The 20,048-nt window shown below is 43.2% G+C and overlaps 1 protein-coding gene across 5 annotated transcripts in view; it reads right to left on the minus strand.

Moving 5' to 3' along the window:
• SZT2 (SZT2 subunit of KICSTOR complex) overlaps window positions 1–20,048 on the minus strand; it is a 92,667-nt gene that overhangs the window by 68,630 nt on the left and 3,989 nt on the right. For 4 of the 5 annotated variants that reach the window (XM_048497159.1, XM_048497161.1, XM_048497160.1 and 1 more), the window contains exons 4-9: window positions 19,499–19,669; window positions 17,444–17,575; window positions 8,881–9,040; window positions 8,530–8,636; window positions 6,260–6,470; window positions 3,560–3,730 (exon numbers count right to left, since the gene is read on the minus strand). In XM_048497159.1, coding sequence (XP_048353116.1) covers window positions 3,560–3,730; window positions 6,260–6,470; window positions 8,530–8,636; window positions 8,881–9,040; window positions 17,444–17,575; window positions 19,499–19,669 — 952 coding nt within the window. The remainder of the gene's footprint in view (window positions 1–3,559; window positions 3,731–6,259; window positions 6,471–8,529; window positions 8,637–8,880; window positions 9,041–17,443; window positions 17,576–19,498; window positions 19,670–20,048) is intronic. The other variant, XM_048497163.1, reaches the window with a different exon arrangement.

Below are 20,048 nucleotides of genomic sequence, written 5' to 3' on the forward strand. Positions count from 1 at the left end.
GTCCCTGATCTCATGCAAAGAAACAATAAGGTAACTATAAAATTGTAATCTGACAGAGTAATTCAGTTCTTAAAGCATTTTTTTGTGAAAGGTTGGCCTTTCTGATTCTATGACAGCAATGTCTGTTTTATTTCCTTTTTCATGTACCAACATTTAATGGCAAAGATTCCTTTGAAAGTGATCATAAAGACTCAAACTCACTACAGATTTGGTCATTCTGCCGGATTAACATGTTTCTTCATACTTTATAGTCTTTGTTGCATCAGGTTTGGGTGGCAGAAGCATGAAAAATGGATACATGTCTATCAAAACTATGACCTGAAGAATTTCCAGATGTAAAAAAGCATCTGCAGTTCACAGCAATCTACACTGTACAGTACCACTGTACAGTAACATGCCTCTTTCCCTTCTGGCCACAATATTCCATGTATGCAAACTCACACAAAATATATTATTTTATGTTAATATAATAGTGTTTTGGTGTTCCAACATCATATTTGTTATTAATAATAACACTAACAATAATAATTAGCAGCAGTTGTAGCAGGGCTCACTGAACTGCCTAAAATAGAATAAAAAGAATGGAGTCCGATACAACAAGCTTAGAACCTAAATAGGCACATTAGGAAAAACAGAGGGTAGCAATAAAGGCAAAGAAACTTTCTTCTGCACTTTTCAAGTCACTTTCTTCTCCTGTCCTGTCTTGAGAGCCAGCGTGGTGAAGTGGTTAAGAGCAGGTGGATTCTAATCTAGAGAACTGGGTTTGATTCTCTGCTCTTCCACATGAGCGACAGACTCTTATCTGATGAACTGGATTTGTTTCCCCACTCCTGCATTCCTACTGGGTGACCTTGGGCTAGTCACAGTACTTCAGAACTCTCTCAGCCCCACCTGCCTCACAAGGGGAGTTTGTAAGCCCCTTGGAGTCTCCTTAAAGGAAAGAAACGTGGGTTATAAATCCAAACTTTTCTTCTTCTTTTCTATTTGTCATGCTCAGCAGCTCTAACTTTCTATTTGCTCTGACCAGCTCAGTAACTCTAACTCCAGTGTCCTTGGGGGATGAGTGAAGTCGGCCCGCAGGGGTCGCAAGGAAGAGGCGAGACGCGGTGATATCATCCGGTGGAGAGAGGCAGCAGCAGGAAGCGTGATCCGTGGATCTGGCAACTCTGCCGTGTGCTAGTCCCTGGCACCTTTTATTAGGGTTTACAATAGGGGCGTGTATGGGAGGCGGGAGAGCGGGAGAAATATCATATGATACATGACATCATGGGGTTGCCTACGTGCGGGAGGAAACGCTCGCGTCTGGGTCTAATCCATACCTGGGGGCAAGAGCCCCTTTGTCCCTTTGTCTGGGACACCTGGTGACCGTGAGTCAGGTATTTCATGACCGGTGGGTCGGGGGGATGGGTGAGCGTGTGCGCCCAGAAGGACACAGATGGCACAGGCATTCCATGCGCTCTTTCTGAGGCTCTGCTGGGTTCGCGGGGCTCATCCCTACAGATGAGCCCAAGGAGCCAAGGTTGGTGACTGCAGAGGACCGGAGGGAACATGGAGGGATCATCACTGCACAAGCCTCTGCTGACAATCAACTACCCGCACAAGAAATCACTCTGCAATATAAACCTTGCCACCAGCTCTTGAGGCAGCCACCAAGCCTTGATTGTGTAAGGCTCAAACCCAGGCCTATATCATCCCAGGATTCTCTTCCATTCCACAGGAATGGTGGCAGCAAAGCACCAGACTAGCTGTTCATAATACAACAAGAACAGTACTCTGGTAGGAGTAGTTCCTTGTAGGATCCTGGCTACAACCTCAGATCTGTAACGACTGGTAGCACTGAAGCTGGAACCAATTATCTCCCAGCCTATTTAAGATGAGGTGCTGGAAGACAGCCTTGTGGAACTGACCAGTTCACAAGGCCACATTTCTTGGGTCCTAGGAGACTAGAAGACCATGAAGCCTGAGGCTAGAACACTAAGAATGCTATTTGTTAAAAGTTGAGCTTTAGTCCTTTGGAAATTATTATGCAAATAGAAGCAGAAGACAATCAGCATTGGGTTTGCCTATATACAATCTAAAAACCAGAAAGACTGTATGCATAGTTTGGGAGCAAGCTCATGTAGCCACCTCCATGGCATCTGATATAACATATATGTCCAATTCCCAGCTCAAAAGGAAATGGAGAGGAAAGGATTGTAGATAACCAGGCCACCTATCATATGAACAACATGGCAACCTACTTGATACATCTCTCCAACTTAATGGACTCATCTGCTGAAAATTGACAGCCTGATCTGCTCAAACTGTAACCTGCATGATTTCAATTACTTTATTTCAAGCACCTAATTTAAACTGCGCTATTTTTCCTTAGCATTGCATAAATGAAGGCTGCGTTCAGACCTTACAACAAACCATGGATCACTGTTCCAATAATGTGCCTCGCAAGTCCTTTCATAGGTTCGTGCTTTCATTTCAGCCACCAACATGCACGGTTCAGAAAGACTTCCTGGTTTGTAATAACCAACAGATTTTATTTCCAAATCACAAACTATGATTCATCTCCAGATCACAAACTATGATTCATCTCCCACATACCAGAATTCCAAACAGGGATTTACATCTTTATAAACAACAAACCATTATTTGTCATTATATTCGAATACAGGCCAAATCAGGCTGTAACCCCTCACTGCTTTGTTACCATTATGCAGCACCAAGCTGGAAAACTGAACATCAAAGGTACTGAGTCTGGCAACTATTCTCACCAGTCCAATCTCTTTCCTTCTGACAACTATTACACTTTGCAGGTGAAACAGTCACTAGGCTCTGGCACATTATACTATTCTAACTTCACTAATGGAAGGAAGCATTATCTGATGTGCAGGGACACAGATAGACTTTAAGCATTATGGATAGTTGTGGGTTTTCCAGGTTGAGTGGCCATGGTCTGGTGGTTCTTGCTCCTAACGTTTTGCCTGCATCTGTGGCTGGCATCTTCAGAGGTGTATCACAGAGGGAAGTCTGTTACACAATGTGTCCAGTGAGAAGGGAATGTTAGGAACAAGATCCACCAGACCACGGCCACACAGCCTGGAAAACCCACCACAACCAGTTGAATCCAGCCGTGAAAGCCTTCGACAATACATTATGGACAGTATTGGCTTATGGTTACTCTGCTCAGCCTCTCCAAAACCACAAGAAAGGGCAAGGATTGGGTACTACTTATGTTTCTAATGTTGACAAAAGAAGCTTTTCAAAGGCAGAGACCCAAGAGAAACAAAACATGATTTTGATGCATTTGTAACCTCTTCAACTAATTGAAAAGGAAGCCTCAAAACAAAGACCAAGGGGCCACCTAGTAAATTTCATAGATGAACTGAAACTTGAACTGGGGCTCCCCACATCCAAGTCAACACTGTAGCCACTATACCACACAGCTTTTTGAGAAGCATATAAGAGGATCCCAGATGGCATGTACACTGGACCAGTTGCACTCCGAATTCTAATACTAGCTACTTACTGGCCTTATTTCATAAAGCAGAACAACAATAAAAGTCACCTTTTGTAATGTTGACTTCACGAATACTATAACCCTCTCGTAGTCGGACAGAGATTATGCTGATAAGGTCAGCATTCACTTCCTTTTCTGTGTGCTTCTTCCGCCTCATAGCTAGGGCAGGATTGCTGCTTGCCGAAACAAGGTGTTCATTGAACAGTCTGTGCTGGGACACTGCAAAATAATTAAACATTAGGTAATGTGCCTCATATTTTGCCAGTCTTAAGCCTTCAATTCCTGGACAAAGTTACTGAGTGGGTTGTGGAAGAGCCAATGAAAACCTCACTCCTTGAAACATTTCAATCAACCATTTCAATCAGGCACCAACTCTGATTACAGAGTTAGCAGCCCTGGTATGTGATCTCCATTTGGAGATGAACGGAGGTAATAGTTCTGCCATTATTTCTGCCAATAATGTTGAACACATTTTGCTATATTGAACAGAACATTGTACCTTGACAACAGCCCTCTAATGTTTTCAATCTTTCCTTTGTGGAATGTCACAAGGAATGGCTATTGGAGAGGCTAAATCTTTCCCCAGGGAACTGCAATATGAAGTATCTCAGCATTCAATCTCATTCCCATTTTTATGCAACCACTGACAGTAGCATATTGATGATAACTGATTCTGTAACTCCAGATGTCAATAGGACTCTGTATTTCTTAATGAAACAACCAGGACCTGCTGTCTCTGTGCAAAACCAGCATCTTGAAAAATGTGATCAAATGGATGAGACTGAACAAGTTGAAACTGAAGTTAGCAGTGATCCCAGTAGGAAGGTCAGAAGTTCTGGAGGAAATGGGATACTTTTACGATTGGTTTCACAGTGTTTGTGCTTGTACTCAATGGCCCTTGAGGGGGCAGGGGCACTTATCACACAGTGTTCCCTTTTCGCTCACCCTCAGTTATTTATTTATTTATTCACTCACTCACTCACTCACTCACTCATTTATTCTCTTTTACACATAGCTAGGAAATACTGAACCTTCAATCCAAATCCTCAGTCCCTTTCCTAGGTTTGGAGCCTGTTTGTTAGCCCAGCCCCACCTAGGGAGTGGTTCTGGCTGGAGCTGTTCTGGTCTGGTATTCTTTGCTCCCAGTCCCAGAGCCTCTTCCTTTGTGTGTGTGTGGGGGGGGGGGGGGGGGGGGGAGCCATCTCCACTTCTTCCTTGAAGGAACTTTCTGCAGGAAACTCTTCCCCTGGCCCACCCTCAGCAGCCTCTTCCCCTTTCCTAGCTGGGCCTGCTTGTTTATCAGGTTTCAGTTTGGGGCAGGAGAGGCTGCCCCACCTGCTGCAGCCCTAGTCCTCCCATTTTCAAACTCAGCTGGTGGTGGTTGTTGTGGGTTTTCCAGGCTGTGATTTCTTTATCAAAACAAAGGATGAGTGTGAAGATCTTGTTAGACTTCTTGAATGACTTCTTGATATACAGGTTCCTGCTGTGGCACAGTGTTGGTGTTTTGTTTTGTTTTTTTGAAAAAAATACTTCTTGCATGCATACATTTTTTGATAAGAACTGACTTTGACATTCTGATCCATGCATCGGTAATTTCCAGACTTCACTACACAACAAACTGTGACAGGGCTGCTCTTGAAGACACCCTGGAAACTTCAACTAGAACAAAATCTGACTGCTTGATTGTTAACTGGGCTGGGAGGCTGAGATCCTATCCAACTAGTGATACAGCAACGTTATACTGACTGACACTTAAAGACCTTCCTATTCACAGATCCACATACCAAAAATCCCGTCTCTGACCCTGTGAGTCCACCTGTCTGTTAAGGTCCAGTCAACAAAATCTGTTGATGGGCCTGCCCTGCTCACAGACTCAATCTACAAGGAGCAGGATGTTTTGAGTGATGTCATATACTCCATACAGAATTGACAGAAGCAACCTCTCTGTTAAAGTTTTCAACCTGGACTGTAAGACTGAGATGTTCCACCAGGCCTATGGTTGGAGACAATGTCAGCTCCCATGCTGCCAGCCTCCTTATCCCACAGCATGTTCCCAGTTTCCAGGTACCTTTTCTCTGCTTCTTTCCTTCTCTCCTCCCCCTGCCCCCTCACTGGTTATTGTTATTAAAGTTGAAGGGCATCATCTAGAATTTTAAAGTCAATTAGGATTGTAAACAGAATGTATAAGTTTCATAGAGCATACTGTTTTAAACTGTGGTATATTGCACTGTTAACCACCTTGAGCCTGACTTTGGTTGGGAAAGGGTGGGATAGAAATTGAATAAACCGAATGAAATTAATTAAGGTTGTAAATGTTATGAAGTTGGCATGTTATATTGAGTTTTGAATGGTTAGTTTTTTATTAAATTGTTTCAGATATGTGTTGTGATCTACGTTGTGCAAAATAAGATAGAAGGATATAAATCTTCCTTTTTGGTTTCCGTATGTCTGGAAAACAGCAGCACCATAGAACAGCAGCACCATAGAACAGAAGATGTTCAGTTTCCCCTCATTTTAAACCAAGCAAACATTTGCCAGAGGACATACCTGGAACAGAAGGCTAACTTTGCTTTTGCTTAGTGCTGCAAGCTCATATGCTTAGCAACAAAGAATAAATGACAGCCCCCACAACCCAATATGAAGCACATGATGCTTATACTCTGATAAGGCAACAACAATACACAATCAACCATCTCAGATTAGCTCAGGGTCTTTATCCCTCTGCTGTTCCAAGCAAGTTAAGCTCACCACAGTAATACTCAGGATTCAGGGATTCCCCACTGCGTAGAAAGGAATACAGAAGAAAAGCCTTGTGATAGACATTCAAGTCCAAACATGAAGGCTCCACCTCAGGGCATGTCGAAAGGTAGGTGCCAAATGTTGCCATGGCAATGAACTTCATGAGTTCCACATTGGGGACATGACCAAAACTGCAGTCATACGAGTAGACTCCTCCCACCTGTAGGAGGAAATAAACACAATTACTAAGTCCTTTCTCTGGCACAATTTCTATCCTTATTTCATTATCAACTCTTATTCAACCTAGTTCCTGTGGCTCTAGGTGCACAATACAACAAATTTCTACATATACACAAACAAACACACACTTGTATATGTATGTATGCATGCATCCTTCTTCCCCACATGTGCTCTTGGCCTATGCGGAGCTAAAAAAATAAGGCGAGTCTCCATACATACTGTTTTACAACACCAAAAGCAATTCCCTCATGAATGTACTTGAACATACGCAATCGCCAGTTTTGCAAGTTTTGAATACTTGTATATACTGATGCAAACTTAAATTAGTACATTGCCTGTAATTGAGATGATGCAAAGAAAAATTCAAATCAACCCTATAATAATTTTCAACATTTCTCCTAACATTTGTTCCACAAGTATCACTCTTGAGCTTCAAGGAGCAAGCTTCTCACCTTTCAATCCAGACATTAAAGACAGCTGACATACATCTATCTGCCAGCATCTTATGGATGAATTAATAAACTGCAGGATAGTTAAATTTTTACTTTCACGCTAGTGTCCTGGACACCATGGCATTAATATGAAAGTGAAATTTTAAATATCCAGCCAATCTGAGGTCAGTGCTATATGCTACCTCCTCTAAATAGGGGCTTTACAATGCACAGCCTTCATCAAAAAGAAAGAAACATGAATAAAAATGGTTGATGAAAGAGTCAAATATGATTGTCAATGGCTGAGTTCCAGGTAAGTTTTTGACAACACTGGAGAATGTACTAGGTTACTTCTAGTAGTAGGTTATTAATTTGTTAGTATTTGTTTGGAGCCAGCGTGGTGTAGTGGTTAAGAGCAGGTGGATTCTAATCTGGAGAACTGGATTTGATTCCCCACTCCTCCACTCTTCCTGAGTGGCAGAGGCTTATCTGGTGAACCAGATATATTTCCACTCCTACATTCCTGCTTGGTAACCTTGGGCTAGTCACAGTTCTTCAGAACTCTCTCAGCCCTACCTACCTCACAAGAAGAAGAGTTGGATTTATATCCCCCCTTTCTCTCCTGTAAGGAGACTTAAAGGGGCTTACAATCTCCTTTCCCTCCCCCACCCCCACAACAAACCTGTGAGGTGGGTGGGGCTGAGAGAGCTCCAAAGAACTGTGACTAGCCCAAGGTTACCCAGTTGGTGTGTGTTGGAGTGCACAAGCTAATCTGGTTCACCAGATAAGCCTCCACAGCTCAAGTGGCAGAGCAGGGAATCAAATACAATTCTCCAGATTAGAGTGCACCTACTCTTAACCACTATACCATGCTGGCTCACAACAGGTATCTGTTGTGAGGAGAGGAAGGAAAAGGAGCTTGTAAGCCACTTTGAGTCTCCTTACAGGAAAGGTAGGATATAAATCCAAAATCATCATCATCATCACCTTCTTCTTCTAATAAGTCACTTGTTAATTGAATGTTATCATATCTCTAAGCAATATGTTATGGCAACACATTTAGGTTTGGATCCAAACTAAATGTTCTAACATTATAAAGGAATTTTCCTGTCTTGTGCTCCTATTGCAGCCCCCTGCTCTCAACCATATGCTGCTCCTGGAGGAAGGGGAATCCTGAGTACTGGAACGAGGAAGAAGGGAGAGTCATTAGAAATCGCCAGTTTAGTCTAGCTCCAACCCTAAATGACCAATAATGACTGGGGAACTATTTTCTTATTTACATTTTAAAAGTTTCAGTAAAAGTAATATCTATTCCACATCAGCTTATCTGACCCAGAGATCACCACAAGTGTCTAGGCAACACCACTTACAGATTAGAACTCCCATTTCCCCTTTAAGTATGCACTGGGAGAAAAAGGATAAATCTAGACATACAGGCAGAATTTTTCTTGCCAACATTTTTACAGTACTGAGGTAGATTACCCTGGGGATTTCATCACTCCAAGATTTGTCTCTAAAACTGGGATAATCTTTATCAAAATATTCATAACTAAGCAATGATATATACTAAGGCATTCAGTGCCTGCCACCATCCCAGTCCTACAGCACCTGAACAAAGGAACAAGCCACAGTGCCACTGCGCAGTTGGTTGAGTAGCGTCTCGCAGACTGCCACGTCTGGGACACTGGTAACACCATCTGTGATCACAATAATACCTGTAAATAACAAGCAGAGTCAGCAGTTAGATGAGGGAAGATGAAATGCAAGAATTCTGAGGTAGACAAGTGCTGGTGGATAGGCCAGGATAATAATTACTTTAAACTAGAGAAAATGTGAAATAGCTCCTTCCTGTAGGACACAAGTTCTACACAAAATTCATTCCAAATATTCCTGTCCATAGCTGGAGGCTAGTCTCATTGTCTCACTGTTCTTTACTCCGGCTGAGCACAACAGGCTAACCTGCACTGGAGTTACAGGGCAACAGCTGCAATGCCAGAATTCCCTGCCGAATCATGCTGACAAGTCCAACATCAGCAGTGACCATGGACACTCCCAGCTTCCTCCCTGAGGGCTCCTGGGAATCACATAAACGATTCTGATTAAGAGATGACAAGTCCACCTGAAACAAGAAGTCAAAAGTCTGTGAGCCACATCCAGAACATTTCAAATCCTGCTTCACAACAGAAAGGACTTCCCTTAATTCTGACAGCAAGCACTCAAAAACCACCTCTTGCACTTCTCCTGTATGCCCAGGTCTAAGATGTCAAGTTTCTAAAATGAATGCAAGAAGACACTCAATAATACACTTGCACAGCACTGCTGAAAAAGCCAAGACCCTATTCCTTGGGTTTCCAATTACCCTCTTGTGGAGGAGGAGGAGGAGGAGGAGGAGGAGGAGAATCACCCTCTCATAAAGAAGAAGAAGAATTACCCTCTTATAAAGAAGAGGAGGAAGAGGAAGAGGAGTTTGGATTTATATCCCCCCTTTCTCTCCTGTAGGAGACTCAAAGGGGCTTACAATCTCCTTGCCCTTCCCCCCTCACAACGAACACCCTATGAGGTGGGTGGGGCTGAGAGAGCTCTGAAAAACTGTGACTAGCCCAAGGTCACCCAGCTGGCATGTGTGGGAGTGCACAGGCTATTCTGAATTCCCCAGATAAACCTTCACAGCTCAGGCGGCAGAGCGGGGAATCGAACCCAGTTCCTCCAGATTAGAATGCACCTGCTGTTAACCACTACACCACTGCCCCTTCAAAATTTGCCTAAGGGAAGTTGTCTGGTAGAAACAAGTGTCTGCCTTAGAGTAATGCTATCATCACAGTGTCTGACAGCAGCAGCTGAGTGCCTTCATACTAGAAATTTTGGGATAATTCACTCAACCCAGTGTGCATTGTTAACATTTACTTATGCAGGCCCTTTGCAGCAAGATGACAACAGGGTACAGACAGAATAAACAGAAGCTCAAAACCTCTCCCTTCTGCAAAAAGGTACTATCACAGCTTTTTCATATGAAAAAATTCTACAGTTATCAGTACAGGCTGGTGTCAGCATGTCCTTAAACACTTTCAGGTACAGCCCCAGCCTGAGGCCACCTTGCCTCCACCTCAACATTAGTTTAAATTAGACCACTTAATTTTTAAAAAGTTCTTTCTGATCTTTTTGAGCAAATTAATGTGGGAAAAACACAGAAATCAGAGGAGGAGAAAATGCTGACAAACAGAGCACACAACCCACTATTGCTTCCATCTATTTACTTCCAAATCCAGAAACTGGTTCTTAGCATGTATTATATTTGTCATTAGCCTAGAAACAGAACAACAGGGCAGTGATGGTGATATGAGCACTGAAAAGATCCAAATTACCTTAACACTACGAAAAACTGTCGTTGCTCCCTTGAAAAAAGAAAATATGAAGCACTCAAGGTTCCTCCACTTCATTTACACTGCTGCACATACATCTCTATATATAAAAAGCTAACAGTGACTTTGTTAGTCATGCCCTAACGCCAAAACGGTTGGAAGGATCGCCCCCAAATTTTCACATGACGTCCCTCCCTGTTGCGGGCAGGTAATTGGACTTTCAAATTGCCGAAAGTCCATACCTGAGCCAGGTAAAACATCTTTTTCCTGGTGCACCAGGCCATGAAGCTGCCTGTGTTTAACTGTCACCCTTAGAATATTCATGCAGTATGTCTGTGGCCTGAGGGGTTGGTATGCCCTTAGAATGTTCATGCAGATGGCCAGAGATGAGTATTGAAAACAGTAAATAGGTAATACTGTTAGGTAATACGAGTGGAAGTGAAACATATCCACACTTTGCCGTGTGAGACATCAGGTGGGGTTCCCCCCCCTCAAACGCAAGTAACTTTCACTCTCTGTGCCTCACCCACTGCTACCACGCAACACACATATTCTCATACACATCCAGCTCATCCTCACACACCTCACTCTGCCCTCCCTCACATCCAACCACCACTTACCCACTTCCTTACCCATGTTTGCCACAGCTCTCTTTTACTAAAAGTGAGCTGGAGTTTGCCTTTTTCTTCTAAGAAAATCCATGGGGTGGGGGCAAACCAACACTACTGGCTCCACTTCTTTTGCACATGGCCCTTTAAGAACCCAGGGAGCTGGCCTCGATCTGAGCACCTCACCACCCTGCCTTTGCTGCCTGACTGGGATAGCCTCCTTGCCCCAGTTCTGCCTTACCCAAGCCAGGACTGTGCATGTCAACCAGCCTCGTGGACAGCAGGATTCGCACTCTGGACAGTTCCGTTGTGGGATAGAAAGGGTTACCTTATACTAAAAAAACAAGACAGCACCATATAACAATGTGAATTGAAAAGGGAAAGAGGGATTCCATTTGACCACCACAAAAAGCTATGCTGCAGATCACTGGACCTGCATGGACATCTGTGTGGGTTGCGGACTGTGATGAGAAGGACAATTGCCACAGCAGCACGTGGCCGGGCCCCGCTAGTTTCCAAATATACATGCAACGTAGGCAAATTCTGCACGGGCCAAAATCACCAGTGTCAGCCTGGTAAAAACACCATTTGGAGGGGGAACTCCAAATTGAGGCAGCGCCACTCCCCCCCCCCCCAAAAAAAAACGGTGTTTTGTTGACTTGCTAAATGAGTGAGTCTTTTGGAAAGCGGCGGCGTCCACCCGGTGCCAAGTGAACAAAAACAAACAAACTTAGCTCCTCCTCTTCCCTGCATAGCTCTGTAGGGGCGAGGGGACATGGCCCCCGCCCCCTGGGCTGTTGCCAGGGCCATGGAGGCATGTCCCCTTGTCCCGATGGAGCTACATAGAGAGGAGGAACGTTACAAAACAAAAATGGTGCCCCTCTATGCGGAGGTGCTGCGGCGGGCCGCAGCAGCACCAGGGCTGCCAGTACACTAGTGTGCCAATGGCCCCAGGCCACCACCGGTGTCATGTACACCAGAGTCCCACCACTCCCAGGGTTGTGCAGAAATGGAGGACTTATAGGTGGTGAAAGAAGGAACCAACAGACTAGGTTTAATACTTCTGGAAAAGCATAATTGTCAGCTGACCATATGCTTGGATCCAGGAGACATCAATGACGAACACTTCATACTGCCAACTGAAGAGGTGATAATGGCACAGCCTGCATGTAGATGCTTCCTGGGGATTTTGGCAGCAGAAGTTAAAAAAGGAAAGCTCAAACTGTGTCTGTTTAATACTCCATGTGGAGGGTCAACATTTTCTCTGGTTGCCATTTGGTATCGCTTTTGTCCCAGAAGTTTGTCATAAGACCATACATACGTTATATGATGTATCACTGATGAACACATCCACGGAAGACACTACTGTGTTCAGTGAAACTAAATACCTCAAGAAATATTGAATGCTACAAGAATTGCAAGTTTAAAACTGAATAGTAAGAAATGTGTTTCTGCTTTCACTGGCTGACATTTGAAGGAGACTTAATTTCTAATGAAGGGGTGAAACCAAATACACAGGAAGCACTGGCTGCAGACTTCATGCCACAGACAAAGACATCCAATAAGTCAGAGCAACAGTGAATTAATCTCTAATTTGTCCACAAAAGCAAATTTGGAAAATTGGAAATCTCTAATTTGTCCACAAAAGCAACATCTTTCTATAGACTCTCTGAACAGTAAAATGAATGAGGCTGAGTTACAAAACAGGATAGTTTTAAAGCAACTTTTGATGCAGTTTGTGTTAATGATACACTCCAAACCCACCAAAATTTCACTAACTGGACTGGGTGCAGTGCTCTTACAAAAACATAATGAGACTTAGTGACCAGTGCCATATGCGTCCAAATCTCTCACTAATATATACACCAGATATACACAAATGGAACAAGAGCCTTTCCTACTGTAATTTTAAGAAAAGCTACACCTTTCTAATCTTATGGCTTCATCTGCCTTGGATGTGTTTTAAAATGGTTTAGGATTACACTGGCTTATTTGCCTGAGAAAGATTTAATCAAAACACTTACGGACAGAAATGGCTGCAGAAATTGATCATAAGTCGCCAGTGGCAGAGCTACAAGAGGACAGGGGTGCTCATTGCACCGGGTGCGCCCCTGAGTGGTGCGAAAATCACCCCCGCCCCCTTTCCCCCTCGCTCTGCTTCGCCAGGCCTGCCCCCCCCCCCCCCACCAGCCTGGTCTGTTTTCAGCCAGCAGAAAGCTGTTTTCTGCCGGCTGGAAAAAGTAAAAGGGAGGGAGCGGGGTTGCAGGGGGGTGGAAAACCCGGAGTGTACCCTGGGCGCACTCCTGCCCAGCTACGCTTCTGTAAGTCGCTTATACCTTTATTTAACAATTCACTGAATGACTGTACATTACAGATACAAAGAATGATAACCAAGCTACAGAAATATAATTTGGCTGAGACCTATATATCAGGCAACTTTTGCTCAATGCTGATGCACTGTTTAAGGCAGTTCCCACCACTGTGGCAGAGGAAAAAAGACTTCGGAGAATGAAATGAAAGCTTACATGGATTGTAGACTCTGATTCAAGTTGTAACTGGTCAATGGCTTGAAACTAAATATACCTGTGATTTGAAAATCAGAGACAAATGGAATTGTATACATGAATACTCAGCGACAGAGTTATCTTTAAGAGGAGCAAAATGGTGATGCCTAGTAGCCTCCAGAGAAATGTTGCAGAAAATCCATGAGGATTATCTAGGCATTGAAAAGTGCAAAAAATAAACCTAAGAAATGATGTTCTAGCCCAGGGGTAGGGAACCTGCGGCTCTCCAGATGTTCAGGAACTACAATTCCCATCAGCCTCTGTCAGCATGGCCAATTGGCCATGCTGGTAGGGGCTGATGGGAATTGTAGTTCCTGAACATCTGGAGAGCCGCAGGTTCCCTACTCCTGTTCTAGCCAAGGATACAGTGAATATGGTGAGATGTATTTACATGGAATTCCATTATTTAATAATTACAGATGATTATTCTTTATTTCCAGACAAATGCAAATCAGTGGTGCAGAAAGAGAAATGCACATGATATGGGTTTCTGGAGTAACTTTTAAGTGACAGTGGTTCATAGTTTTCCTGTGCAGAATTCAAGCCATTTGCAAAATAAATCTAGCTCTAACTTCCCTCAGTGAATGGATGTGTAGAAACCTCCGTCCTGCCAGTCAATAATCTCATGAAGAAAGTTTCTGATACTGGTGATGATCTGTATAAATTATGGATAATTTACAGGCACATATCCTCAGAGAATGACTGATCCTCTGCTTCAATTGTTAATGGCAAGTTGATTTAGAGTTAATCTGTCCATAACTGATTATTTGACAAAGTCTAATAAAGAATGTATTACTGTGACAAAAGAACCTGTGCTTTTCTAGAACTGAAATCATGGGACCAAGAGTACATCAGAAATCAATCTACTTGTAAATGAGATTAAAAAGGGACAGTTGTGAAACAGTGATACCCAAAATATTATGTGATCTAGACTGCCTGTGAAACATATTGTGTTGTAACCAATGTGACACAAGACATCAGAGGTCTTAGGAAGCATTAGTTCTAGTTTCAGTCAACTGACAGATAATATCATCAATAGACATATAAACATAGGGACTGTCAATTATCCATGATGAACCAACATGTAGGCAGTCAACAAGATAGATAAATCCTCGAGAATGCTTTAGAGATACACAAATATGATCCGCAACAAAACATTGTAGATTACAAGCCTCCTGCTCCTCCCACGCGCCTGCACTGCTCCTCACAGTCTTGCTGGTTAAAAGAAGTCTAGGGAGGAAAGCTCAAGCAGCTACTTTCTCTAAACTTTCCCATCAGATTCTAACCAGTGAGACTGAGGAAATGGCACTCATAAACACACACCATCCTCATACACACACCCCAAACCCCCTATAGTGCTGCTCTATACAATCTTGCCAGTTAGAAGGTGACTGGAAAGTCTACAGAGGGCAGCAGCTACAGAGATAAATGAGGAAACTCTTTCTCGCCCTCTCGCTGCCTGAGCTGCTCCCAGTAAACTTTCAAGTCACCTTTTAATTGGCAAGACTGTGGAGAGTGGAGTTGGAGGTGTGGAGGACAGGAAGATTCTTCTTACTCAACTGCTCATCTCCAGCATGGCTGCTCTATGTCATGTTTCCCTCCCCTACTGAAGCAGTAGTGCATTTGGGGTTTACCCTTCCTTCGGCCTTTTCATTTCAGGTTTAAGATTTTTCTACAAACCTGCAGAAAAATCTCTGTTCTGTCAATATGGACCCGATCCATGGATATATGTATCTGTAGATGAGCACATACTTGCGTAACAGAATATAAGATAATTATATGATGCATACAATTTCATTTATAACTGGTGATGAACATTTTTATAGTTAATGTATTTTCATTCTGTAGTGTTAACAGCTATGATTGATACAAGATTTTGATTTGTTGTATGATAGTAAACAGAAAAATTGGTAGAATTTACAGTTCAGAGACTTCCTTATATTTAATAGTGTGGCCAACCTATGGAGCTCCAGATGTTCATTGACTACAATTCCCATCAGCCCCTGCCAATTGGCTATGCTGGCAGGGGCTGATTGGAATTGTAGTCCATGAACATCTGAAGCGCCATAGGTTGGCAACCCCTGTAAATAGTAATTTGTGGACTTGCCATAAGGTCACATAACTTTAGTGGGTCCCATAGTAACAAAGACTTTTACACAAAATGGAAGTGAGAGGTAATTTGGTATAGTTGTTATTGTCAAAATAGGGTCCGGGAGACCCAGGTTCAAATCTTCACTGTACCATGGAAGCCTGCTGGGTGACCTTGGCCCAGTCACAAACACTCAGTCTAACCTATCTCATAGAGTTGTGTGGATAAGATGGAGAAGAGGAAAACAATATAGACTGCTTTGGGTCCTCATTGGGGAGAAAAACAGGGTATAAATGAAGTAAAAATAAATAAAACAAACATAAAAGTAACTGATGTCCAGCTTTTCATTACCTATGCTTTTCTGAGAGGTAGGTTTCTAGCATGGTTAGAGAGACAGGCAGGGGCGTAACGAGGAAAACTGGAGCCCTGGGCAAAACCTGAGTTTGATGCCCCCCATGGGCGGTGGAAGGAGGCGGAGTTCCCCCGTCCTCCTCCCCTGGTGGCTTGTGGCTTCCCCCCTCCCTGCCGGCGGAACTTAGGCGCCCCCCCTTACCAGCAAAAGGGCATGAGTTGCGGGGGGGGGGGGCAGGGTGGTGGTGGCGAGCAGCGGCGGCATCCAGGGGAGAGTGGCGCAGTCGGTGGGTCAGCCAGGTGCGCGTGCACCCCTAACTGCTAGTCCTGCCACTCCACAAAGATCCATCCAAGGACACAGCAGGGCTGACAAGAGGCAGAGTACAGGCAGCAAGGCTTGGCAGTTCGGCTCGGCCCGATCCGTGGATCAGGCCGAGCTGAGCCGGTTCGGAGGCGCTTGGAGGGCCAAGGGCCTGAGCCCGCCCCCTCCGAACTCTGCGCGATCCGAATTTGCGGTAACATCCAAGATTCTCGGATGCGTTTTTATTTTTTGGTGTTTTTCGCATTTCGGCCGGCAGGGGGTGTATTTTTAGAGATATTGGCACCATAATTTCAGGGTATCATTGATCTAGCACATGAAGCCTGCTGGGTTCCACCAAAAAACAGCATTTTAAAGCCATTGACACCAGAATTTCAGGGTATCTTCAGGAGACCGTCCTGATGACACCCCCCAAGTTTGGTGAAGTTTGGTTCAGGGGGGCTAAAGTTAATGGACTCCCAAAAAGGGTGCCCCATCCCCCATTGTTTCCAATGGGAGCTAATAGAAGATAGAGACTGCCCCTTTGAGGGTCCATAATGTTAGCCCCCCTGAACCAAACTTCACCAAACATGGGGGGTGTCATCAGGACAGTCTCCTGAATATACCCTGAAAGTTCTGTGACTGTGCCTTCAGAAATGTGCACCCCACAGGCTGCATCAGAAATTCCCCATTGACATCAATGGAAAAAAATCAATGCAGAAGTAAGATTCTTGGCCAAATTTCTGGGAGTGCCTGTCAGGGGTGCAATTGTTAAGCTAGTGACACCAAAATTTCAGGGTATCATCAGGAGACTGTCCTGATGACATCCCCCAAGTTTGGTGAAGCTTGGTTCAGGGGGGAGAAAGTTATGGACCCTCAAATGTGCAGCCCCCATCTCCTTAGCTCCTATTGGAAACAATGGGGGATGGGGCAACCCGTTTGGGGGTCCATAACTTTGGACCCCCTGTACCAAACTACACCAAACTTGGGAGGCATCTTCAGGACAGTCTCCTTATGGTACCCTGAAAATTTGATGCCGATATCTCTAAAAACGTGCCCCCTGCAAGCCGAAAAAATACCAAAAAAATAAAAATGCAGGAGCATGCCCTGCAAAATTCCTGAGCCCTGGGCAACTGCCCACATTGCCCAATGGATGTTATGCCACTGGAGACAGGTCCACAGGCTGAAATGGATAGCAATATGATGACTCCACCTGCACAATGAGGCAACAGAGAGTGCCATGTCCTTCTTACCTGAGCTTTGGGCTCATACTGTTGCTGGAGCACCTCAGCTACTTTGTTTTCAAAAGCACACAGCTGTCTGTAAACTTGTTGTAAAAAACTCTCTGTTTTAGTCGCATCCAATTGACAACCCTGGAATAGCACCTGAAAGACACAGTAAAACTCTTTTCAGATAAATATTTATTCTGTTTTGCGTCGGGTCAGCAACTTCACCAACAGAATTTCAGATCATCTAAAAAGGAGGCTGTATTAGTTCGCCAATAGATAATAAAAGTTGAAAAATTATTTAATATATAGGATATTGTAGATGGGGATTCAAGCCAGAAATGCTGTCCAATGAGGATAACATTTTCTCTTATGAAGTCCTTGTCAGATCAGGCATAAGCAAGTATACTCAAGTATACTAACAGAGGTGACTAAATTATATCCCCTGATGTAAAATTCTGGATCAATACATCAGCATACAACAATATAAATCATATGCAATTTCATATACTATGTTAGTAAGTATGTGCCTTGTATATCCTGCTTCAAATATTGTATTGCAATACATTTGACACACTTTCTGCCCTTCACTTAAAATGGGTCAAGGAAAAAACATAATGTTTGAACTTGGACAGTGTTAACTGTATCCTGAAAGTGAATACTAATTTTCATTCTGATCTCTCACTTCTCAAGGGAAAAGCCATAGTGCAATGTATTTTGCCTTTCATGTCACTCTCTTTAAAAACATGCATAGAGGCTGAGCAGGAATTTGAACTTCAAATGGAAAATTGCACCCAGTTTCACTAATATCTCAGTGTACCACAAAAACATTATAAACTTACAAAAGCATTATAAACTTACAGATATACAAAATGTCAAATTGGAAAATGATGCCATAGCCCTCACTTTGCTCAGTCAGTTAAAGGCTGACTGTTCTTGCTTTGCCTCATAGTCACTGTTCTTGCTTTGCATGTCAAAAGAACGGCCAATCTAATCTATCCTCCCCACCCTCAAAAACTCTACCTATAGTACAGAATATATGTAAGCAATTATCTGATTCACATAGCTCATACAATCATTTATCTGAGCCAGATATTCATGGTCAGTTGCCTCACCGAACACGATTAGGATTTCTGCAAATGAGGAAAAGCAGAAGGAGGCTCCGGCTGCTTTTACAGAAGTTGGTGGAGAATAGCCACTATAACAAGAAAATGTTTTCAAGCACATTCTAGAGGCCACAAATGCCAAGGACAAAGAACAGCAACATGACTTTAAAAGATCAGGAGGAGGATCCACTGGGTATTTTGTAAGGTGTGGCTCATCTCACTGAACACTGTATATTCTTGGGAGGACAGCTCCTGATGAAAGGATGTAACATTAGAAGTCATAGCATAGCAAACTTTATCCCCTTTGCATGTAATTTGTGGCATTGCGAATAAAATTATAGAAAGAATTATAACAGTGAAAAAGTTGTCGGTAACCCCAGGTACTTTTCCTTCTTCACCTACATTAGCATGGCTTAGTCTGTGTCATAGGTGAACTTGGATCCAACTTTCAATTCTTAAATACATTTTGTCAGATCTACTACAACTATAAACTCTGCCCCACTTATGTAATTCCTGTATACCACATAAATCGGTCAATTATCTTCAGGAATGTTGGAGGTGGATGTTGTTCAATCAGCTACCCAGACAGAATGGCCAATAAAATTAGCCAGTGTTTGTGCAAGAATTACCGGTACAGGACATCATGTACAAGACAAGTGTGCAACTAACAGCACCTTTCTAAGTACAGCTACACTCGTCTAAGCCCACTAGAAGTGTGCTACTGCGAGGAAAACCATGATAATCAGCAGGAGAACTTCAGAAGAACAGGAGACATGATTCCTAGTTCACAGTCAGTTTGCAAGATGACTACATATGCGGTGCCATGTAAAGCACACTTGTATTGCAGACTCCATCCCACAAATACCTTCTATGCCACATTCCCTAGCAGCAGGAAATTAGAACTATAGTACAGCATGTCTTTGGTTCCCTAATATTATTATCCTGGAGAAATAGTTTTTAAGGCATAAGATTTTACCTGGTGTGTCGGTAGCCCAATGATGGAAGAATATGCTTGGATAGTAATAAAGATCTCAGGTTGGTAGATAATGTCAGAGCCTGGGATTCGAAAGGGTTTCAACAACCCCACTAAGCATTGAGAAAGGGCATAGAATACTTCATCAAAAATGATCTCCCCTGTAGAATCATCCTAAAGAAGACATTGAAAAATAGTCAGACCTTTAGCCCAACTTGAGGCACGTATTTTACAGATGCTTATAATGTCAACCTATAGAGTAGACTCATTCCTGGAAACAAGTCAGTCAGTTGCATCCATCAGACAAATCACTTGCATGAATGCCTTCAGGATTGGAAACAGCTCCTAACAGTCTGTTGTTTATGGCAGATATAAAGCCTCTTGGATAAGGAAGCATAAAAGAATGAAGAAGCACCTAGCAGTGCAAATTTATTATTACAGAGTGTTTTCAGCCTTAACAGATCCCAAGACAGCTTACAGTTAAAATGACACAAAATAACTCATTATTAAAATCATAAAATAATTCAGTTGTTATGGGAAGAGACACACAGAA

This window comes from Sphaerodactylus townsendi, linkage group LG05 (assembly GCF_021028975.2).
Source record: "Sphaerodactylus townsendi isolate TG3544 linkage group LG05, MPM_Stown_v2.3, whole genome shotgun sequence".
Lineage (NCBI taxonomy): Eukaryota > Metazoa > Chordata > Lepidosauria > Squamata > Sphaerodactylidae > Sphaerodactylus > Sphaerodactylus townsendi.